General features: G+C 40.3%; 1 protein-coding gene across 3 annotated transcripts; it reads left to right on the plus strand.

Annotated features, from left to right (window-relative positions):
• The first annotated feature begins 899 nt into the window (after positions 1-899).
• LOC104593398 (chromo domain-containing protein LHP1-like) lies at positions 900-18308 on the plus strand. Of its 3 annotated transcripts, XR_016078558.1 has the most exons (8): positions 900-2327; positions 2464-2489; positions 2607-2693; positions 2838-3644; positions 4022-4064; positions 17558-17618; positions 17712-17773; positions 17931-18308. XR_016078558.1 is itself a non-coding variant. In XM_010253203.3 (7 exons), exons 1-6 carry the CDS (start codon positions 2037-2039, stop codon positions 17754-17756), a joined length of 1302 nt encoding a protein of 433 aa, XP_010251505.1. In that variant the 5' UTR covers positions 902-2036; the 3' UTR covers positions 17757-17773; positions 17931-18308. The 3 variants fall into 3 exon arrangements, 2 of the variants coding, with proteins under 2 accessions (XP_010251505.1, XP_010251504.1); XM_010253203.3 differs by lacking the exon at positions 4022-4064 and having other exon boundaries at positions 902-2327; positions 2853-3644; XM_010253202.3 differs by lacking the exon at positions 4022-4064 and having other exon boundaries at positions 943-2327.
• The last annotated feature ends 6071 nt before the right edge of the window (positions 18309-24379 follow it).

Raw genomic sequence — 24379 nt, forward strand, 5'->3', positions numbered from 1 at the left:
GTCAAGAGTGTAAGGGTTTGAATTGAATTCCAAGACAAGCAAAGTTTCAGAGTTTTACCCAATTCACCCCCTCTTGGGTAAGGCCATTGGTCCAACATTCATTTCTTTTGGGAGATGCTTTCCTATATTGGTAATAGGTGTACAAAACACCCATGAAGATGTTTCTTATGGCACTAATAGAGGACACACTATAGTTGTTGTTGTTGATTGTCTTAGTTGGTTTTGCAATGTTGCCACCGAGAGTGGGAGGTTGCTAGATTTGCAGCAATAGCGAAGTGGCATCTTCATAGTGGAATAAGATGAATAAAAGAAGGGCTAGAGAGAGAGGTCAATGGTGGAAGTTGATGCGAAGTGGTATCTTCATTGCATAAGAAGATGAACATAATAGGGTCTACAAGAGAGAGAGAGAGTATGTGAGTGAGCAAGTGAGAGAGTTGATGGTGGAAGTAGGGATGCAAACGGATTGGATCGGATTTGAATAAGGGTATATTCGAATATGATCCAACACTATTCATGTCAGACCCAATCCAATTTGATAAGACTCGATTTGAATTCGAACCCCATCGGTAAGTCAGATCTTTTGATCTGATCCGATCCGACTTGCTTTATTTAAAAATTAATAAATTATTAAAAGAAACATAAAATATACTAATTTTAATAAAGTAAAAACAAAAAATACAAGTATTTTTTAATTATTTTCATCATATATATACATGTTTTTTTATAAAAAATAATATAACAAATTTATAAAAATATAATATAAAAAATATGTTTATAAATAAGTATATAACATATATATGCATATAAATATATAATATATCGGATTGAATAGGAGGTGATCCAAATCCAAAGATTCGAACAAGGTAATCTAAATTCGACCAAATAGGATCGGATCGGATCACAGTTGCACCCCTAGGTGGAAGAGGCTGACTCACACGGGGAGAAGAGGGTGGAGGTGGAAGAGAAAGGGGAGAAGAAGATAGTTAGGGCACGAAAAAGAAAATAGAAATAAAAATAAAATAAAACAAATGCAAAAACCAGTCTCCTTAGAATTTGCACATGGGATAGAATTAAGGGTTGTAAATAAATAGAGCGACAAAATTAAGGGTCATTATCAAAACAGCCCTTATAGTTTGACAAAATTACTAAACTCTGCCTTATAATATGCATTTTTCTAAAGGAAAATCCTATGGGAAAGACGTGCCATTGAAAGAGTTTTGACTAAAACACCCCCTGTGAATTGACATATACCACCTAATTGGTTACCACTTTTATGATATGGGTTAATTAATTATAAGTTTTTTTGGTATTATAATCGAACCCTTTAGTAAAACACCTCTTATATTTTGCAACCAATTTACTTAATTCATCGTGGAAAATGATAATTTTAACCCTAATATCATTTGAACAGATTTAATTAAATGGAAATGTCATTCTTGCCTTCCTAGGTTATGTAAGTTTATATTGTATTATATGGCCTTCCTATTAGGTTACGTGGTTATGTGACTTTCCAACGGCAATACAAACAGTTAACAGAAGGTTGTTTTGGTAAATATATGAAACTAGAGGGGATGTTTTGTTAAACTAATTCTAAAATCAATCCCGACCCTAACCCAAACTTCAACGGAGACATCAGTTGGCCCATATTTCTTCAAATTCAGACCTTCAACCTAGATGGCCAGACGCCTCTTTCGGTGAAGTTGAGTTTGAACTAGCCTGGACCAGCTTCCTTTCTGAACCTGAAGCTGAAGGCAAGGACCCTGAACCTGATAAAGAGGCCCTGAAGCTGAAATGAAGGCAGAAGGCATTATTTAATGCAGATAAAATGGCGATTTCTCATGCGACAAGCAGATTTTCCCGTGTACAACTACAAACTACGATGTAGTTGATGACTGTCTCTATCGACTGCTGCACAGTGAATGCTCGATTAATCCCCTGCTCCCAAGTCCCAAGTCCCAACCATCGAAGTACATTCATTCAAGCTTGTCTGAGAGGGGGACGCTAGAAAAAACAAAGAGCGGATAGCGTGCGGAAGAATGGGCGGCAAGAAGAAGAGTGACTTGACGCAGCAGCAAAATGAGGAGGGCAACACCGCCATCGGAGGCAGCGCCGGCGGCGATGGTGATGGAGCAGCGGCACCAGCGGAGCCTCAAGATGAGGCTGTGGCTGGGGTAGTGGAGCAAGAGGAGGAAGAGAACGACGAGGAGGTAGAAGAGGAAGAGGAGGGCGGTGAGGAAGGTGCTAAGGGAGGAGTAGAAGCTGAGCGGCCCAAGCTCGCTGATGGCTTTTACGAGATTGAAGACGTCAGGAGGAAAAGGGTTCGTAAGGTACCCCACCATTACTGGTTGTCAAACCCTACCGTACTAGTCTGAGCTCTTCCTTTTTTGTTCTTGTCTTGTTTGATTTTGAATCCCTTTCGGTTTTTTTGTTGCTTTCTGCTGCTGTGGATGGTTGGGGCGAAAGGGGCAAACCCAATATCTCATCAAATGGTGAGAATCGGAGCTTTATTTGCTATTGTTTTTCTCAAGTATCACTGACACTGGCGCACCACTATATCTGCGTTCTCTTCTTGCTGTTAAAGTGGCATTTCTGTGATCATCTTTCAGGCGTGGTTGGCCGGAGACAGCAAATACCTGGGAACCTTTGGAGAATCTGCAATCCTGTTCCGACGTTATCGAAGCATTTGAAGAGAGGTTTTCTCCCTTGGTTTTCTTTTCTCTTCTTCTCAAGTTCTCCTTTTTTTATTGTTTCAGTATCGTGTTTGATTAGAAAATGATTGAGGTGGATCAACGCTCTAGTGTACTTATTTCTTTAAGTGTTTTTGTTGGGTTATAAAGTCTGCGTTCGGGCAGGAGTCGTTCTTCTCGTAAGCGTAAAAGGAAGTATGGAGGTCCTCATACTCAGCCCAAGAGGAAGCAGCGTGTGGGTGTTCTACCTGGTCTTAAGTTCAGCGGTGAACCTCCACCTCTGCCCTCGGATCCTCTTAACAAGTCAAACCTTGGCAGTCCTACGCCTCCTGCTGCTGATGGAACAGAAGCGGGTGAAACAAGCCAAGGAAAGCATTCCAGGGATGAGGGAAAGAAGCAAGGAGATGCCATGAATGTGGCGGGGACTGAGCGCCCAACTAATAATGGATCTGCAAACATCTCCATTGAACCTAAACTAAACAAAGAAGTAAATGAAGCTGATCCTAAATTGAGTGAGCTTAAAGGAACAATGCCTCCAGATGAAGCAAATGCTAGGAAGTTATCAATAAGTTTCTCTGATACCAAGAATACTGAGGAAGATGATCTTATGAATGGGATTTCAAAAGTTGAGTCTGTGGAGCCTGCTCAGAGCAGTCGTTTCACGGGTGCTAAGAAGAGGAAGTCTGGGTCTGTAAGGAGGTTTAAACAGGATTCAGCCTCAGGTGAACCTGATGATGCTCAAAATCCGATGGCAAGAAGCACACTTGAATCTCGTGATAGAGTTGAACCACCAGGGATGGATGATGCCGAGTCCATGGGGGATGATGTGGGTAACAAGAACAAGTTAGACGATTCAACAAATCCATATTCTATTACAAAGATCATCAAACCTATTGGATATTCAGCTTCCATATTGAACGATACCCAAGATGTGTTGGTAACTTTCTTGGCAATGAGGTGATTTTCAACTCCACCTTCTTTTCCTTTTCCATTTTTCCCTCTTTTGACTGACTTAATATCTTTCCTTTAATTGAAGTGAGGATAATGAAAAAAAAATCTTATTAGAAGTTACGGTGTAATAGATTTAAATTCTGATTTATGCGTTTTTAAAATTTCTTGAAATACTCTTCTTGATACATCCTACTCAGTTAACAGTTATCATGAAGTGACTGACTTAAGAGGGGATGGTGGTGGTTTGGGGGGAAGTACAGGCAAACTATATGTAGGGATTACTGGCCTTTATTTGGGGATATCCTGTGTTACTTCAAGTTCAAAGTTCAAACATCTGTCTGTCCTCATGCTAAGATAATGTCAAACTTTGTTCGTTTTGCTAGGCAAATTTGGAGATGGGGGTAGGGAGGGTGAAGGCATGAACAGGTCAGTGGCTCTTATAAGCACCTTATCCTAAAATCATATTTCCCCGAGAAATTCAGTTCCTACTTTTTCCCATTTTTGAGTAAAAAATAACTTAAATTTTCTCTATATCTAATATCATTTTTCGGGATGAAAAAGTGTCAGTGAGCTCTCCCCTACTCTCAAATCCCAATTCTTAGGTTCTTGCCTCCTGCATCCTTACTCCTACAATTGCCATTAACCATGAGCACTCATTGATGTTTACCTCTGGAACCACAGCAGATGTCAAGTAACCTCTCTCTCCCCCCTCCCTTCCTCCCTCCCTCCCCCCAACACAAAAGATGCCAAGAACCTCAAGTTCCTATTTACACACTAATGCTACTGCTGACTTAACATAAGATGGTCAACAGGTGCTCTGATACCCCAATTAATGTAAGGCAATCTTAGAATGATCAAATCTCCCACAAATTAATAATGAAAAATATAGAAAATCAATTCATTAAGTGAAGAAGATGATAGTAAAGGTAGCGAAATCACATTTCTGTTCCTGAATCAAGCATGGAACTATTCTAACTTAATACAATGCTTTCCATGGAGTCATACCAAAGAAGAAAAATTATTGAGCATCACATCCAGAGAAAAGAAACCGGAAGACAAAATTTTGTTCTAATTCTCATAGCCCTCATTTGCAGTTATTTTATGTAACTTGTATAGACTTATTTCTTTAATACAAAGACTCATAATCAATTTCTAACTCATAGCTATAATTGGAACAACTTAAAATTTGACTAGAACTTCTAAAAATTCTTAAAAATTTGACTTTTTCACCCACTAAGAGTTTGGTAGAAATTTCTGGTGAGGAAAAAATGCTTCTCAAGTTGACATTTTCCAAAACAAAAGCTTCTCAAAGAACACCTACGACTATAATCATTAGAATTTGAATTCAAATATTCAGATGACCCAAAAACTGGAAATCTCGTTATGGATTAATGGTTCTCCACAAATCATTCAGGACTCATATAATTGATACTGCACAGTTATAGTCTTTTTGGATAGGTAATTGATAAACCTATCTAATGACACTAAAATCATATCAAACAGTAAATTTTCATCCTTCAAATTTAGGCCACAAGTTGGGTAATGGAACTGAGTTGGTTCTTTCTTGGATTTCAAGTTGAGGTCTATGTACATCATCTATGAGTTTGAATATCATCTCCTTTTGGCCTTCTATCATGATTCCAAATGGCTTCTTTGTATCTGTGATTGATTAGAAGGTTTCATGGGAAAGTTTCATTGTAATCACTGACTGATGGTATTACATATGTTGGCTTTATCAGAGTGGAATTAGCACTTTAGGCTACGCCTGTTTGGGGTGGAAAATCGAATCGGGGTAAACTTTACACCCCGGTTCGATTTTACTAACGTTTGGTAAACATGTAAATTTGCACCGAAAATCGGTGTAAAATTACATTTTAATTTAAATTTACATCGATATTATCGATGTATTTATTACATCGTTCTCTCTCTCTCTCTCCTCCTCTCTTCTTCCTCTCCTTCTCTCTCTCTTGCTCTCTCGCTCTTCTTCTTCTTCTTCTCCTTCTCTCTTCTTCTCCGGTTCTCCCCCCTTTTTTTCTCTTTCCACCGCTGCCACCAGCCACAAACTTTTCTTCTTCTTCATTCGTGCTCTGGTTTCTCACAAAACCAAGGCATGTGCCACCGCTGCCTTGCCGTCAGCAATGGTTTAATCTCAACATTCAGTTCAGTCGTTTACGTTCCTCAAACAGGCAGTATTATTATATGAATACGATTTGACCAACCGGTATGACTACCATCGCTCATTTGCTCTAAACAGATTTATGGAGACGACGATCGTAGAATACAGGGGGGGAAGTGGGGATGGACCAAGCGTCAATGGTCTGGGTGTGGGAGTCTGGTTCCTGGTAGGAGCAGTTGTTCGTTCTCTCTTTCTCTCTTCTCCTCCTTTTTCTTCTTCTTCTTCCCCTGCTTCCCTCCTCCTCTGCACCATCTCCCGCTGCAACAAACCAGAAAACGTAAACTCTATTTACGTTGATGTAACCAAACAGGATGAGTGTAAATCAGCACAATGGCCGGTCCGCATTTTACACTCTCACCGAACCATTGCGTCTCAACTCCATCAGTGTAAAAGAGCATTTACACGGAAAACAAACGTAGCCTTAGTATTTATTGGGATTCCATTAGTAGAATATCTAATAGGACATTCAGCAAGTTTTTCCCAAACTAATTTCAATGTAACCCAAACCACAGCAGACCACCGCAGCATTATCTTGCCTTATCATTCTTCATGACTGCTAACTCAAAATCTATTGAGGACTGAAAAACAATTATAGAGGACCAAAAAAGAGATAAATATATGTAATTCAGTCACCTAAAAGAGGGGGTAGAAACCATAGTAAGAAAGCAATAAACAAGTTAGGATCCCTGATATCAAGTGTCAGGTTTAAAGCTAAGAAAAAAATAGAGAACTAGTCTAGAATATTGGGGTCCTAAACTCCTAATATAAGATAGGTGTAGAAACCCTTCCCCTAGCCAAAGTATATGCCAGTAAGTTAGCTGAGCTTTGGTCTGTGTTTGGTTTGGTAGAAAATAAGAGAAACAGAAGGTTGGGGGAAAGTTCTTAAGTAATTTTTTGGAAATTCCTTAAGAACTCCTCAACTTTCTGTTTTCCTCTTATTTCTATCAAAACAAACATAACCTTAGATTATTGATCAATATATATGAACAAGATGCTCACTTTGGAGGGGAGGTTTTATTTCTCTGATCCAATGTCTTACAATCCAAGGGCCCTGAGACCCATCTTTGCATCCACCCAATAATAACTCAAGAGTCCCCATCAATAGAAAACATCAGATGAAAGCTGAATATATTACATGCAGACAGAAAAATTTGTGGCAATGTGTGAGGGGTGCTGTGCTTTGGGGTCTCTGGAATGAGAGGAATAATAGATTTTTTAATGAAAAATACAAATGGGTGGAAGAAGTGATTGAACTAACAATGATAAGGACTGTGCATTGGGCTTTGATATGCAAAGAATTTAATGGTGTTAGCATCAAAGATGTGCTAAGAGGATGGGATATAATAGCGGGTTTTCAATCTAGGTGCCTCAAACAAGTAGTGGAATGGTCCCCTCCAGGAGTAGGGAGATGCAAATTAAATTTCGATGGGTGCTGTTTAGGGAATCCTGGAGAATCTGGAGTTGGGAGTGGTTAGGGATTCTGGAGGCAATTTAATGCAGAGTTACTCTGGTCCAGTTGGGCATGGAAATTCATTGTGAGCTAAATTATTGGCCTTAATTCAAGGACTAAAGTTGAGCCTGCAACAGGGCTTGGTGTCTTTAGAAGTAGAGGGGGACTGTCAAACAATCATTCAGTGGATGAATTCTCAAGATTATCTCATGGCAGTTCAGATATTTGGTGAGATTAGCTCACTCTTTAGGTGTCTCTTTGAATGCCTCAATCAACTGGGGGTCCCAAGGAGTGCTAATTCGTTTACTGATTCGTTGGCAAGAAGTGGAGTAGGTAGAGATAGTTTGGACTGGAGATGCCCAGGGCCAGCTTGTAATTTGTAAGTTTTTTTTTTTTTTTTTTTTTCTTATTGTTGTTTTTTGGATTTGTTGATGCTTTAGGCTTATGGGATAAATCAGTTCATATTGTGCTCATTGCTTTAAGTCATATTTTGTTCCTCATGTTTGTTGTTCTTTCCTAATGAAATTTCCTGTTGCTTCTCCAAAAAAATAAAAAAAGAAAAAAAATCAGATGAAAGCCTTAGAATGAGAGAATGATAGAGTTGTTAATAAAAAAAACCTTGGAACAAATCTCAGCTGTAAATGGATCACCATCAACAATTGGACCTGATTGGGGTGAGAACAAATAAGATGCACAATCATTGATTGAACTAATTAAGGTGAGAATAGCTCATTGGGTGATGGCCGTAAGAGTTTAAGGGGTAACATTGGATGAAGTGATAAGAGGTTAGCAAATATTGGTGTAAGTACATGGGATCGGGCACTGTCGTGCTTGTGGTAAGTGGTCCTCTGAGAGCTGGCATGGGTAGCCAGCGCACAGATAGAAATAGTACAATAACTCATCAGGATGGTCACATTGATTTCCCAGTGCATACACTTCCTACAGATGCACTTATTACCCTCACAACTCCTAGCGCAAAGAGACTGGCAATATGCCATGTCATGATCACCCAGCACATCTTCTAGATGTAGAGGGTGTTTGGGAAGTCTTTTTAAGGGGCCTTTCAGGCTTTTCAAAGCTCAGAAGACCTTGTACTGAGCTTTTTCGTTTGGTAACCACAAGATAGAAAGCCAAAAAGATAGGCCCCCTAAAAAGCTCGAGAAAGCTGAAAATTGTACAAAATCCAAAAGCTTCATTTGAGGCTTCTGGTTTTTTTCGGCTTATGAGATCTTTCTTCATTCGAAAGAAAACCCCTTGTTTCACTCCCACATTCCACCACCGAGGAATCTGAACACATAGGCCTCCTAAACGAACGAACCTCTGCACATTTGCACAAACCAATGTGTGGGTGGGGCCCATAAGTGTTAAATACACATTTGAATGCATTAGTGGGTCCAACACATGACATTTCCAAGGTGTATTTCCATTTAAATGCTCAACACTTATTTGTTGTGCTATATGTGTTTTCAAACGGTCTTTTTGCTTTTAAGAAGATCTATGAAAAAAATTGCAACCAAACGGTCTTGGGTCTGTGAAGATCTACCCATAAAAGCTCATGTCTTTTAAGGTCTTGAGCTTTTGGAAGATCTTCTTAAAAAGACTTGCCAAACACCTCCGTAGTCTACACCACAATTGCAATCTTGTGATGCTCCACTATGCCCTGATCCTGCATCATAGGATTGTCATAGTCCTGTAGCAAGAATCTCTTCCCTCGTAGTGCAACTCCGTAACCTTGCCCTGTGGACACACCCTTCGGCCTCGCTCCTTAGCTTCACCTTTGCAAGTACCGGTTGCAGATAAGAACTCCAACACTGTCCCGTGGAAACACTTAGTGGCCCCATCGCATAGCTTCACCAACACATATGATTGGATTTCTAGAAGGGGAGTAGCTGTACTCATGCTCACATGTGGATACCAGGAGAAGTGGGAAACATTGTACCGGCATAACTGCAAGGATGCATGGCAAAACCCCAAACCTATTGCCAATCTCAAATCCAACAAACTCGGAACTGCTTTCCCAAAGCAGATAAGTTTCCCTCCTTTCCTCGAGGAAACCTCCATAAATAAGAGACATCACGAGACATCACGCAGATCCATTACTAAAGTTCTGCATAAGCTCTACTACTCTGAAACCCTAGCCTCCTTCTCTCTCCCGTTCTCAGTCCTACAGAAAACCTCACCACTGTCTACCGTCTTTTAGGAAGACACTCTCTGTGCCCCTCACCACAGACCTACAATTGGCAGGTGTATCTAGAAGGAAACAATCAAGAGTTGAGAAGTGGGATCCTTTTTTTTTGAAGAATAGAAATAAAATTTTATTAAATGAAAGAGAAACAGAGAACGGGCGAAATAGGGTGATGAGAAACACCCAAACATACAAAAATAATGACCAACATCCAACAGCCATACTCAAAGCATAAAAAAAAAGAGAAACAGTCTTCCAGAGTTACATCTTCCTTAATCATGTCCTTACAGTTCCTCATTCCCATCACCTTCCTCATTCCACACCTCACCTCCATCCCCTGCTACAGAACTCTTTCAACCTCTCTTCCCGTTTACTTCTTTTGGATACTTCATAGGCCCTTCTAGCAAACTCTTCTCCACCCCAAAAGGACAACCCTAAGCTCCTGCCAACTTTAACACTCCTGTCCACCAAATCCTCAATCCTCACTCTGCCTTCCTTGTCCTTGCAAGCTGATTGAGACTTCTCAGAGTTCCTCTCTAAGTCTTGGGTGCCCTCCTACTTATCCTCTGACCCAGGTTGCCTTTCCAAACTATCTCCATGAGAAACGGACATTTGCTCATTCTCCCCAACTGAATCATTAAATTCTTCTCCTTGCCCCTCTAACACCTTCTTCTTCAAACCTTTGGTTTTTATCCTTTTTTCTTATATAACTCTCTTATATTTATTTATTGGACCAGCCCCAATCAAACCATCTTTTAACCTTGAGAAAACTTTTGATATATGAACAATATGGGGCGGACTTGAGTCTCTCGCTATCTTAACTTTCTCTGAAATAACAGCCACACCTTTCTTACTCTCTGTTTTTCTTCTTTGGCCTAGATCAATTCCGAGCCTGCCAACTGTTACTTAAAAAATTGAGTATTTCTCACCTCTTTCAAAAATTGAGTACTCCTCTTCAGGACAAACTTCCTCCTTACTCTCAACTTCACTCGCACAGAGTTTCTCTCCTCCTATCCCCCTTTCTTAATTCCCCCATCCCCCTGTCACCTTCCTCCACTCCTTCCCCCGGATCTGCCTCCTTATCTTCCTTTCCCTCCTTCTCTAGTTCAATCCTCACATCAGCCTGCTCAGACTTATTGACCCTCCCCTTCTGCGATGAGTCAGGAATAACTTAAATAGCAAAGCTCCAAAATGAATCACTTTACCCACCTGCCCTTCTCCCTCTTTGAGCTCCTGTCGCTCTGCACCCCTGACTCATCCTTGTTCTTGCAACAACCAAATCCTCCTGAAGATGGTGGTTTAGTTTTGATGGGTTTAGTCTTGGCAACCCGGAGAATGTGGAATAAAGGGTGTGGTAATGGATGGAGGAAGAGTATCATTAGCTTCTCAGGACCAGTAGAGCTAGTCATATCTTTAAGGCTGAGCTAATGATAGTAACGCGAAGCTTAAAACTGGCATCTCTAAATAATTGAGGAACATAATTGTAGACGGAGACTGCCAACCATTAATTTCATGGCTGTGTTTAGAAGTTGAAGTTCCTTGGAGTGTCAGATTTACGGTTAGAGAAGCTTAAGCAGTAAGAAGAAGTCTGAACTTCTCATTCAGATGGATTCACAGGTCTGCAAATGTTCTAGTGAATTTTCTAGCAAAATCTGGGGTGTCAAGGCAAATCTTGGTTTGGGGATACCTAGGACCTGGAAAAAAGAACTATCGTTGTGTCAACTTGAAATTATTTTGTATTTGCTCTTGGCATCTAAAATTTGGATAGCAAGAACTTCTGATAATGAGTATATCTTATACTGTTGACTACCACAAAAAAAGGACAACATTAAAATCTCTCGTCTGTGCCTTTTGAACGAGTCTCCAACACTTTTCACTTGCAGTTTGCCTGAAGGGAATCTTCAAAATTGAGCTTAAGAGCTCCTTGTAATGGAGTTTCCTGCTCCTGAAAGGCACAATGCATCCCAATCAATGATCTCACTGTGGATCTATTTCTCCTTCTAACTAGTAAGTTGTTGATAAATCCCAAATCCATCTCCTCCTAGGTACTCCTTAGGGTGGTTACATTCTTATTCTAGAGATCCATAACCATAAGGACCCACCAATTACCATGGGGCCCTCAGCTTGTTAGTTTGAAACTTAGCTTAGGTTTACCCAACAAAAGTAGATGGACATGTACAAGGTTTTAAAAGCGAACCTGGATACGGAACTGTTTTGGCCCCTGGTTTCTGGGTCAGTGGTTTGACCGTACGGGTTGAAAAAGTTGAACCCTTAGATTGGAATATTAGGTTAAAATGTATTACATATATATTTATGTATGTATGTATCATTAGTCAAAGGAAGGAAGAAGGACGAGGACGAGGACGAGGACGAGGACAACAGATCTGAGATTTCTCTCTCTTTGATCTCAGATCTGAGATCTTATCTCAGTCCCTCCCCCCATCTCTCTCTCATCTTTTGCTCTTTAATCCTCCCAGCAAAAAAATAAATAAATAAATTTTCATTAAACTGTGAACTGTTGTCTGGGTTGAACGGTTCAGCGGTTCAACCATCTGGGTCAGCAGTTCTCTGACCAAATCAACATTTTTTTTTTCTGAAAAAGCGGTTTAGGCTAAAACCAGACCCAGAGATATGACCAGTTCCCAGGCCAAATGGTCTGACCGTCTGGTTTTCAAAACACTGGACATGTATTATATCAAAATCAAGAAAAATAAAGGAAAACAGATGTGGCTAGAGAGAGGGAGGGAGGGAGGTTTTAGGTATATATACAATGATTATAAATAAAAGCTAGATCAGCACACTGGGTGAAAACATTGAACCTCTTTAGAGATGTTTCTACAAATGACATATTATGGAATTGGACTGAAGTGGTACAGACAAACTTACATAATGAAGATTCATCAAAAAAAACATACATAATGAAGTAGTGAGAATGGTTTGGAAACCACCGGAGGTAAATAAGCTGAAGTTAAATTTTGATGGTAGCTCCTTTGGCAATCCGGGAAGGGCAGACATAGGGGGAGTTATCAGAAACCATCAAGGAGTAGTAAAAGCCCTCTTCTCCGGACCAGTAGGCTTTGGAGACTTGGTTCTGGCTGAAATCATGGCCCTGCTACAAAGTTTAAAAATAGCTTCGCAACTAGAAGTTGGAGATTTGGAAGTGGAAGGAGATGCTCTTTTGGTGATCTCTTGGGCAAAGAATATACAGTCAGCACCTGGAAATACAGATTTGTGGTCAGGGAGATTGATCATCTTGCAAGAAAGGTTAATGCAAAGTCTGGATGGGTAAGAAGAACAGCAAACAGAATGGCAGATGCTTTAGCAAAACAGGGGGCTGATAGACCAACCTTATTTTGGACAAAGCTGTAATTGCTGCAGTGAAAAATAAACTGGATGGCCTATGTACTTGAAAGCTTTTGTTTCCTTGTAATTTGGATAACTCTTCAGTAAAAACAATTCTAAGCTTACTCCAAATTAATAAATAAAGTTTATTTGCTGATCAGAAAAAAATGAAAATTTATTAATAGAAAAGAGAATACATCTGATAGTGATGAGATGTCACCAGAGATGCAAAGCCACAGAAGAGTACAAAACCAAAACAAAAGAGTACACTCAAAGGAGCGAGAAGATCTACAAAAGCCGATAACATGAGAAACTTTTAAACCAACTCAAGAATGTTCCAAAATCCAGAACCAAGGTCTTCTTTTGTGACTCCTTCGAACTCTGGGAGAATGAGAACCTAGTCCATTATCCTTTTACCACAAAGTAGTATATAATTGCATATCTATCCCTAATTAAGTTGTAAAATAGAACATGTAGGAGCTTTCTTCTTTAGACAAGTAAAATATCCTACATGCCTATTTTATTGATGAACTCTAGTTCTTCCTCTCAAATTGGAGCATATATGTCATATATCTCTAGCTTATTAGAAATGTGACCCATCCCTTGGATTTTTTTTTTTTTTTATCAGCAAAGAAATTCATTGGTTGATTTAAATCTGAAATTCAGATACAATACTTTCCAAAGCAAAGTAGTTTACAATACTGCCCAAAATAAAGATGGTTTATTAGCTCCCTGCTTGTCTAACACATCCGCTAACCCATTAGCTTCCCTTTTAACCCAATTGAAAGTAGAGCTAAATCTCTTTGCAAGTTGGTCAATCTATCTAAAAGTGAATCTTAGCTTCCAAGGTACTAACTCAATTTGCTTTGCCCATGTTATAATTAGAAGCGAGTCTCCTTCAATTTCCAGCTCTATTGCCCCTAATTGTTCAGCAAGCTTCAGTCCTTGCCATAGAGCCTTTGATTCAGCTTGAATCGAGTCTGCAAACCCGATTGGTCCTGAGAACAAGGCCAGCACTACTCCATGATGGTCTCGAAAGACTCCCCCTACTCCCGCTCTTCCTGGGTTGCCAAAGGAACTCCTATTGAAGCTTAGTTTCAGTTTATTTTCCCCTGGTGGTTTCCACTCCACTCTTATAGTTTCTCTATGTGGTTCTGAGAGTGCCACTTCTGTCCAATTTCTTAAGAAGTCATCCGTGGGAATACTTTTGAACAATTACAAGGTTTTGACCCAATGTACTGATCTGATTTTGATGGCTTCAATCACCTCCTCTAAGGATTTACTTTTTCCATTGAAGATCCTCTGATTTCTCTCTTCCCAAATAGATCAAACCACAACAACACGTATTGTCTTCCACATGCATCTTCCCCTTTTCTTCTGTTGCCTTAGGAAGGTTGGGTTGAAGAGACTCACTATGTCTTGTGGGGGGTCCATCTGCATCCAAAAAGAGAACAGAAATAGTCCCAAATAAAAGAAACAAATGAGCAGGAGAGCAGCAAGTGAGAAAGGGTTTCACCACAAGCCTTACAGAGAACACACACATGAGGAGAAAGGCACATGTTTGGCCTTTTTTTCTATAGCACGTCACAGGTGTTTACCTTCCCTAGAAACATTTCCCAGCAAAGAGCTTGTACTTTAGGAGGAATTGGTTTACACCATATTTCTCTTACAGGAAAGTTTATCCCCACGCTAGCCGACTGAGCAAGTATGTTGAAGAAAGAACGGGAAAATAAACCATATGAAGCTGGATGCCAAATTCTATTGTCATGGCTATCTTGGTCCAGGTATACCACTTCCAACTTTGACAAAAGGAGAAGGTGAGAATCAAACTCATTATCCCTCAACCCCCTTCTAAACCCTAAATCCCAGTTTAACTTTAACCCACATTCCGAGGTTGTAGCTACTCTTGCCATAGGTTCAACCTTTAGGTTTGATAGAGCGTAGAGATTAGGGAATTGCAAGCTAAGAGGTTGGTCTCCAAGCCAAAGGTTTTCCCAAAATAAGGCTTTGTTCCCACACCCAACATCAATATGAATGAAGTTAGAAAACAAAGGTAAGATTTCACAGATTGCTTTCCAAGGGGAGTTAGAAGCTGCATTAGCTACTACTTTTGCATCCCAGCCATTAGCTGCTATGCCATGAATGTTTTCAATGACCTTGTGCCACAATCTATCTTCCTCACGGGAGAACCTCCATAACCATTTTCCTAGAAGGGTTGTATTCCTCTTCACTAAGTTCCCAACCCCTAGTCCTCCCTGCTCCTTGGTTCTACAAACCTGTTCCCATTTTACTAAATGGCCCTTTTTCTCCTCTCCTGGCTCCCATAAGAAGTCCCCCATTATCTTCTCTAGCTGCCTAGCTATTTTTGCCAAGATCCTAAAGGTGGACAAGAAGTAAGTGGGCAAGTTTGCTAAGGTAAACTTAATCAAGATAATCCTTCCCCCCAAAGGGATGTAATTTCTTTTCCACATGTCTAATTTCTTGGTGAATCTTTCTATGACAGGTTTCCAAAAGCCCTCATGTTTTGGGTTTCCACCCAAAGGCAAACCAAGGTACTCCAGTGGCCATCTTTTCACCTCACACCCAAGTAGTTGTGCCACTGATTGGCTTTCATCCTCTTCCATATTAACTCCTAGCACACAACTTTTTCCACAATTTACCTTTAATTTAGAGGTCCTTTGAAATTCTTCCAACAGCATTTTCAAATTCCTCAAGCTATAATCATCAACCTCCTTACAAAAAATGATAATATCATCTGCAAATTGCAAGTGAGTTACCACCACCTCTGATTTCCCTACCCTCCAACCTTTGATAAGACCTTCTAGATCAGCCTTTATGATTTGCCTACTTAGAACCTCAGCCACAAATGTGAATAAGAAGGGAGACAGAGGATCTCCTTGCCTAATTCCTCTTTTTGCTGGAAAAAAATCTTTTGCCACTCCATTGATTAGGATTGGAAATGCACCGAACTAAGACAGCCTTTGGTCCATTTTCTCCATCTTCCTCCCAAACCACTTTTCTCTAACAAACATAAGAGGAAAGGCCAATCCACCATATCATATGCCTTCTCCAAGCCCAGTTTACAAATAATGCCTTTCCCTCCCTGCTTTATCTTTGTTGCCATGCACTCATTTGCAATTAGGATTTGGTCCACAATTTGTCTCCCTGCAACAAAGGTCCCTTGGTTTTGGGAAACTACCAAGGGTAAAACATCCTTTAGCCTTTCTGCCAACACTTTTGCAATGATTTTGTAAAGGCTACTAATAAGACTTATAGGTCTGTAATCCTTGGGGGTTCTAGCATCTTTTTTCTTGGGAATTAATACTAGGAATGTAGCATTTGCTCCCGGTGAGATTTTCCCTCTATGATAAAATTCTTCGATTACAGCCATTAAGTCATCCTTTATGATGTAGATTTATCTTACTAAACAAATCAGCAAACTGGTCTTTAGACTTTGAATATGATGTAGATATAGCAAATGTAGCATTTGTTCTCCACTAACCTTTTCCCTCACAAAGTGGCTGTCTAGTTCAATATGTTTGCTTCTTTCATGGAACATTGGGTTAGATGCAATGTGTATAGCCATCTGATTATCACAGAAAAACTCCATGGGTCCTACAATTGGAATTCCAATCTCACGAAGTGCTTCAACCGTATCAACTCACAAGTGCTACAAGCCATCGCTCTATATTCTTCTTCAGCACTGTTTCTTCCAACCACATTTTGCTTCTTGTATTGTTATAAAAAAAAAAAGAGATACAAACAAGGGCCTTTAATAGCTGAGATGTACGAGTGACTACAGATTGTGTTAGCAAGAAATTAGCAAAGAAACAAAATTGATCTATCAAAAATCTTCTGTGCTCTTAAGGATTTGAACTCCTTGTTGATAGACAGCCAAGAGCATAGCCTTGTCTCCTGCTTATTGGTTCCTTGATTGTGGAAGATCCTAATATTCCTCAGTAATTAAATAAAAAAAAGATCCTAATATTCCTCTCCCCACACACCAAAGCAAAACCAAAGGCATCAAATCCCTTACAATTCTCCCCCACTTGCTCAATCCACCTATCTGCCAGCTCTGCATGAAAGCCAAGACTGGATATGGAAAATGTCCTACCCAGCCAAATATAGCCAGAAACATTCTCCATATTTTGGCTGTATAGGAGCAGTGCAGAAAGAGATGTCTTGCTGTCTCTATCTCCTAAGTACACATAACACTCTTCATCCCATCCAAGAGCATATCTCTCCTCTGCAATTTGTCACAAGTCAAACACTTCTCCAAGACTGCTGTTCAAGCAATGAATTTAACTTTGGATGGAGCAGCAGAGCTCCAAATCTTAAAAGCAGGGAAGTCAAAGAATTCACACTGATTCAACTGTCTGTATAGGAGAGCTTTCTTTCTCCCTACTAGCGGGTCCCTTATTATGTTTCATTTATAGAAACACTAGTGAATGGGTATACTCTAGTATATTTTTCTTGTAAAAATACACCAATGAGTTGCTTGTAGCTTTTCAACACATTTTTTATTTTATTACAGGTACTTCTTTTGAATTTCTTCTCTAGGATTTTATTGTTGATCATTCTCTCTTGTAGCTTTGCTTTCATCAAGTCTTATTCTTATACGCTTCAGTTGTAAATCAGGGATAGTTTATTTTTCACCTTGAATATGTTTTTTTAACAACCACTCTGTAACTTCTTTTCAGAAGGACCTATTTTTCTTGAAATTTTGCTTAGTTGTTGATATTGTAATTTGCATTGCAAATTTATAGGTCAGATGGTAAAGAAGTGGTGGTGGATAGCAAATTTCTGAAGACAAATAATCCCCTCCTGGTATTTGCCCCTCTACATTCATCTAGGATTACACAATTTCAAAAAATTGATATCAGAACTACTGTCTTCTTATGAGTTTTTCTTATTTTCCAGTTAATAAGCTTCTATGAGCAGCATCTCCGCTATACTCCTACATGAAACAATATACTCATAAGGTATGGAATCTATGGATGTATAGAGTTTGAATCAACAACTTAAAGGACCACAAAGTATGGATTATTGGTTGATGAAAGTGAAAGTGATTATTGAATTGATATTTAGCATGTCAGTTTGGTAAAACCCAAGGCATGACCTTTCATTTGTATGTTTCAGTTTCAGGACACTTGAAGGAGGCTTTACAGAAGTGCTCTATTGGCTGGAAGGTCACAATTAATAGTCTACCGGCAGGCCAAGTTTTGTTTATCTGCATGTGTGCTTCTTAAGGTGCCTCCTGTGCAGTACTGTTTTGCTATACCATAATTAGAAACCTACTCAAACTTACACAAGTTTCATCAGTGATGCACTTCATCCCTGGTGGCTACTTTTGTTGTAATATGTTCCTTGGCTTTTGCCTTCTTGTATTCCATAGTTTTGATTATTCCCATTAAACTGGGATAAATCTTCATGACGATTGTCATCCTCAACTATGTAGACTTTATCATGAGCCTTAATACCGTTCTACATGGGAAATAAGATCTCATGGAGGTTCAATTATGTCCCTTGAGAACTTGAAGGAGAGGAAAAATAGGATATTTGAATTGAAATGCATTTCTAAGGAAGCCTTGGGAAATAGAGAGAACAATGAGATCAGCAGTGTCTCATTTTGAAGGAATTCCATGGTGGTTGTTTTGTTCAGAATAGTAATCATTGGAAGGATTTTCTTTTCAATGAAACTTTCATTGTTAGGTAACTTATGTATTTCATAGGTATGATTTTATCTTATTAACCTTTCCATGTATTTCTGAGGTGTGACCCCTCCTTTTGCCTCTTTATTAATAACTTTCACCATTTATCAAAAAAAAAGTTCTCTTGAGAATGCAGTGATTTTAAGCAGATATGATTTCATTAGTTGCATTTTTATCATTAACAGATCAGAACAATTTAATTGCAGACAGTGAAATGAAAATTTGAGCTACAATTAAAGGAAAGAAAATAAGAAAAAAAAAAAAACTAGGCTGGATCAAGCTAGCCTCCCCATGCACCCTAAATCCAGAGAGAGAGAGAGAGAGAGAGAGATGTATTTCTTCAGGTCTCTCCTGAACACACCTCCAATACTAGATGGACTTGAGTTCCCAAGGAGGATCTATCAAAGTTTATTTTAATGGACCTGATGAGGGGGAAATGGAAATTGTGAAGGGACATCTATAGAAACAGAAGAAGATGCAATCTTAGACCATTCTCTCATAACACTGTACAAAAATATCTGAACTTCTATCTAGTGCATTGTGCATATCCAATGAGCCACTCTAATAGTGATGAGAGGTGTATTAGGACTGGCTCCTTGCTTTTTCCACTGAAAGCTCTAGCTTATCTTTCTTCTCAAACTGAATGGAGAACTGCCACTATCAAGCATCTTCACATAAATGTACTCCTAGCTGCCCTAGGGAAGAATCAAAATGAACCAAATAACATTGAGTTCACTTGAAAAAGGTATTTAAATTGGTCTAGAGACAGCAAAGAAGTATTCTTAGTTCCCTGTAACAAGGACATCAGTAAGTGGTGAACAAGGTTCAAATTATCGCAACATATCGATGCATATCAGAAGATACATATTGATTTTCAAGGCTACTGATATGTGTGCGACTTTGGTGGATTTAAAAGTTTGAGATAATAATAATTATTTTAATGTACCTGTCTGTAAACTGTCAGATGCAAAAAGTTAAAAGAAATAATGAGTATCGATCAGATTACACACCGATACTCAGTTATTGAGTATTGAGTATATCAATACTTTGAACATTTGTGATGAATAGTCTATCCATGGCCATTGCAAGGGATGCATGCATGGGGTAAAATGAATCATAACAGCCATTTGCATTGAAGCCTATTGCATTTGTTGGTTTTCATGTGCATTAGCACCAAATTCAACCCAGCCTTTATCCAACTATTTCTAGTCGGCTAAATGAATCTTGTCCTGCTATTGTGCTCTCAAGAGCCATGTTTTCTGTCAAATTACATGCTGGTTGATGTGGCAATAGAGGGGGAGTTCATGCTACCAAAATTTGGGTATAAGAAGTGGTGATGGTTGAGAGTCAAGGGGAGATTGTTGAAGAGGATGTGGTGGTCAATGAATGTCTACATACTACGGCTTAGATGAACATATTGTTAATTTCTATTATGATCTTCCTGGGCCATCACATGACATGGTTACTAAGGATGTAGCCACAAATGACAAATGCGAGCTCATCAACTTATACTACTCTACCTACCTCTGATATTGCTAGAGAGTAGATGGTATCTGTTACCTGTAAAGAGTATGAGCTTCTCCATTTTGTTCCATCCTCAAGGGGAAGGCCAAAGTTCAACTTTGATGAATGCAGTTTAGGATATCAAGGAACTCCAGGAATTGGTTGAGTAATTAGGGACTGCAGAAGCAACATTCTTTTGAGCTTTTAAGTCCAACAGGAAGAACCCATACAAGCAGAGATGCAAGCCTTAATACAAGGACTGAATTTAATTGCAACGAAAAGGGTGGACTGAGGTAGATATAGATAGGGACTGTCAGACAATTGTAACTTGAATGGAAGATGAGGAAATTATTTTATGATATGTTAATATTAGAATAAAGACTTGTTATCCAAAGCTCTACCTAGAGTTACCTCTGACCATTGTCCCATTGAGATAGGACAAGAACCTTTCAGGAGTGGACCCAAACCCTTTAGATTCGAGCGCTATTCGAGAGGCAGACCAGAAGAGAAAGAAGATGTTGATCAAGGCTGGTTGAGCTACGGTTCAGATTCTGATCATGTTGATAGTTCAGACGACTGTGGGAGTTCAGGCAGTGCGGCAGTTGAAGCTCTACTTAAAGATCAAAACAACGATTCTTTTAGCCTGGACTGTTTGTTCTTAGGGGATTCGGTGGGGGAAGGAAAGGTGGAGGGGGAGGAGCGGGTGTTTGATTTTAACCCATTACTGGCTGAGCCCCCCCTCAGTTCTAGTGCTTTGCAAGAGGCCGAAAAGGAGGTTGCTCGGGTCTTCTCAGAGCAGAACAAGGGTACTTCACAGAGAGGTACATACTTGGGTACAGAAAAGGGTCTTTGGGTTGATACAGCAACAGGGATTTCCCTCCCCCATCTCTGGGAGACAGAGTGCTCTGTTTTCCCAAAAAAGAAAGTGACTACCTCAGGTAAATCCCTCAACTCTGTCAATTCAGTTTTGGATACTGATGAGCGCTCTGTATCTCTTGTACCAGATTCTCTTCCCAACCAAGAGTCGGAAGCCCCTAGTCTGAAAGCCACATTGAGTCTACAAGGGGGGGAAGTGGGTGACGAATCATGTAGAGAGACAATAATTAGGGAAATCTTAGAAAGCCTCTTGGGCGAAGTGGAAAGGAAGAATTTGCAGAGAGGGAGCCTGGAGGGGACAGACAGGGTTGTGGTCGGAGGTAAAGTGAGAAGGAACAAGAAGCTTCCTAGGAGTGAGGAGAGTGCTTCTTTAGGGAAAGAGGAAACTTTTGGGGAAGAGCCTGTTGCAGAGTTTGTGAAAAAGTTGGGGTGCAAGCTGAAGAACCCGAATGACCTAAAAGCCTACATGCAAAATAAAGAGGACAGCAAGATGAAGTTCAGAAGGCTGAGTGAAGTGGAGAGATTAAAAAAAGATATTGAGGGGGACAAGAAGTTCGAAGTGAAAGGGATTAGAAGAAAAGGGTCTAAATAGTTCTTGGAGGACTTAGGGTTAAAGCCTTTAGTTTTCAATGAGAATCCTAAGTTGGAATGTGAGGGGGTTGGGCAGCTTTAGGAAGAGAGCAACAATCAAAGAGGTAATTAAGAAGTTCAATCCGGACGTGGTTATGCTTTAGGAGTCCAAAAGAATGGATTTTGATTGCAGCTGGGCAAGGAGTGTGTGGAGTTCTAGAGGTATTAAATGGGTGGCTGCTCCTTCGTGGGGTTCCTCGGGAGGAATTGTGACCCTATGGAAAGAAGAGATTCTCTTAGGTGTGGAGGAGCTAATTGGAGATCACTCTCTCCCTGAAGTTCAAACAGGTGGCCGATGGGTATGAATGGGTTCTAACAAATGTGTATGGCCCCAATGACTATAGGCAAAGGGAGAAATTATGGGAAGAATTGAGTGACATTAGAGGCCTTTGGGATGGACCCTGGTGTGTGGGAGGGGACTTTAATGTAGTGAGATTTATGGAGGAAACCAACAACCCCAGACAGAGAGTGACAACAAGTATGAGGAAGTTCAACCAATTTGTGGACTCTTTTAATCTCAAAGAACTTCCCTTCCTGAATAATAACTTCACTTGGTCCAACCTTCAATCTCAGCCAATTTGCTTTAAGTTGGACAGATTTTTGTTCTCAACTGATTGGGAGGATCATTGGGGCAACATTTCTTCTAGGGCTCTCCCTAGACTCACTTCAGACCACTGGCTAATAGTTTTGGTCGAGGAGGAATTAAGAGGAGCAGGGCCTACCCCTTTCAAGTTTGAAAATATGTGGTTGTCTCATCCGGTTTCACTGAGAAAATCAGAGAGTGGTGGGAGCAAGCGAATCCGGTAGTTGATTGGGAGGGAATGAGGTTCCACAAGAAATTCCAATACCTAAAATCTCAATTAAAGGAGTGGAATAGGCTGGAATTTGGAAGATTAGAAGAGACAAAGCAAGTTCTGGTGGAGCAAATTGAGGATTTGGACTTGAAGGAAGAGAGAGGCCCCTTTGGAGAGGAAGAAAGGAAGTTGAGATGGGATTTAAGGAGGAAGTTGGAAGACATCCTGATCAAGGAGGAAATCAGTTGGAGGCAAAAATCTAGGTGTAAGTGGCTAAGGGAGGGAGACAGAAACACAAGGTTTTTCCATTCAGTGGCAAATGGAAGGAGAAAGAAGAATTACATCTCTAACATGGAAGTTGATGGAGTAGTCTTGTCTCACCCGGCTGAAATTGCAGAGGCCCTAGTAAATCACTTCAAATCTATTTTTAGAAGGCCTATGAATGAGAGAGTGTGGTTGGAGGGTTTGGACTGGCCGACTCTTAGTGCAGAGAAGAGAGAGTGGCTAGAAAAAAGATTCAATATGGAGGTAAAGGAAGCAGTTTTCTCTATGGATAGGACAAAAGCTTCGGGTCTAGATGGGTTCACAATGGCCTTTTACCAGGATTGTTGGGATATCTTGGAGAATGATCTTGCTTCGGTCTTTGAGGAGTTCCACAGGAGGGGTGTGATAAACCCGGGATTGAACTCAACTTTCATTGCCTTAGTCCCAAAGAAGAAAGATGCCTCCCAACCAAAAGATTTTAGACCTATTATTAGTCTGGTGACTAGCTTGTACAAAATCATTGCTAAGGTGCTGTCTCTCAGGATAAAGAAGGTGCTCCCCTCTATTATTGCACCCAACCAAAGTGCTTTTGTTGAGGGAAGACAGATCACCGATTAGATCCTCATTGCAAATGAGAGCTTGGAGAGCTTTAGAAAGTCAAAGAAGAAGGGAGTGGTCTGCAAATTGGATCTGGAGAAGGCTTTCGACTTGGTTGATTGGTCATTCTTGATGGAGGTGTTAAGGAGTTTTGGTTTTGGTGACAGGTGGTGCAAGTGGATCTGGGGCTGTGTTAGGACTTGCCATTATTCTATCCTGGTGAACGGGACTGTGGTGGACTTCTTTCCGGCGTTGAGAGGTCTAAGACAAGGAGATTCTCTTTCCCCTTTTCTTTTCACCCTTATTGTTGATGTGTTTGGGCGATTGATCCATAGAGTAGACTCGAGGAATCTGATAAGAGGGTGGAGAGTAGGAAGGGAGGAGGTTCCCTTAACTCTTCTTCAGTTTGCAGATGATACTATCCTTTTCTGTGAATGAGGGAACCTCAGTTGGATCCGGAATCTAAAGTTGACAATAGAACTTTTTGAGCAGATTTCTAACCTCAAGGTAAACTTTGACAAGAGTTGTGTGGCGGGAGTGAATGTGAGCGAAAGAGACCTAAGGGAATCTGTAGATGAGCTAGGTTGTGCTATTACGGATTGGCCTCTGACTTACTTGGGCCTCCCTTTAGGAGATAATCCTAAGAGTGTCAGCTTTTGGGCTCCGGTAGTGGAGAGGTTTGAGAAGAGGTTAGCGGCCTGGAAGAGGAGTTATCTTTCTTTAGGTGGAAGAGTCTCTCTCATTAAATCTACCCTAGCTAACCTTCTTGTTTACTTTCTGTCAGTGTTTAAGATCCCCTCAAAGGTTTCAAACCTTTTGGAAAAATTAATAAGGAACTTTCTCCGGGAGCCTGGAGAGGAGAAGAGAGATCATAGGGTGAGTTGGGAGGTGGTCTCTAGGTGTAAAACAATAGGAGGTCTAGGGATTGGTAATTTCAAGAAAAGGAACATGGCTCTTCTGGGGAAGTGGTTGTGGAGGTTCTCTTTGGAAAGGGATAAATTGTGGACTAAGATTGTGGCTAGCATTCATGGGTTGGAAGACAATGGCTAGGATCCTGGAATCTTGGCAAGGGCTTCAGTAGCTTCTCCTTGGAAATCCATCCACAATCTGCTTCCAGTTTTCTCCCCTTGGATCAGGTATGGTCTAAACTCTGGTAACCGAATAAATTTCTGGGAACATTATTGGGTCGGGGATTCTCCTCTAAAAGACAAGT

This window comes from Nelumbo nucifera, chromosome 7 (assembly GCF_055504915.1).
Source record: "Nelumbo nucifera cultivar China Antique chromosome 7, China Antique-T2T, whole genome shotgun sequence".
Classification (NCBI taxonomy): Eukaryota; Viridiplantae; Streptophyta; class Magnoliopsida; order Proteales; family Nelumbonaceae; genus Nelumbo; species Nelumbo nucifera.

What these genes read in the sequence shown, in the direction of transcription:
- LOC104593398 (XM_010253202.3), top strand. Translation starts at nt 2,037, where the DNA reads ATGGGCGGCAAGAAGAAGAGTGACTTGACGCAGCAGCAAAATGAGGAG. An exon ending in ATCGAAGCATTTGAAGAGAG is followed by an intron (nt 2,694 to 2,837) that starts GTTTTCTCCCTT and finishes TGGGTTATAAAG; the next exon opens with TCTGCGTTCGGGCAGGAGTC. An exon ending in AGACAAATAATCCCCTCCTG is followed by an intron (nt 17,619 to 17,711) that starts GTATTTGCCCCT and finishes CTTATTTTCCAG; the next exon opens with TTAATAAGCTTCTATGAGCA.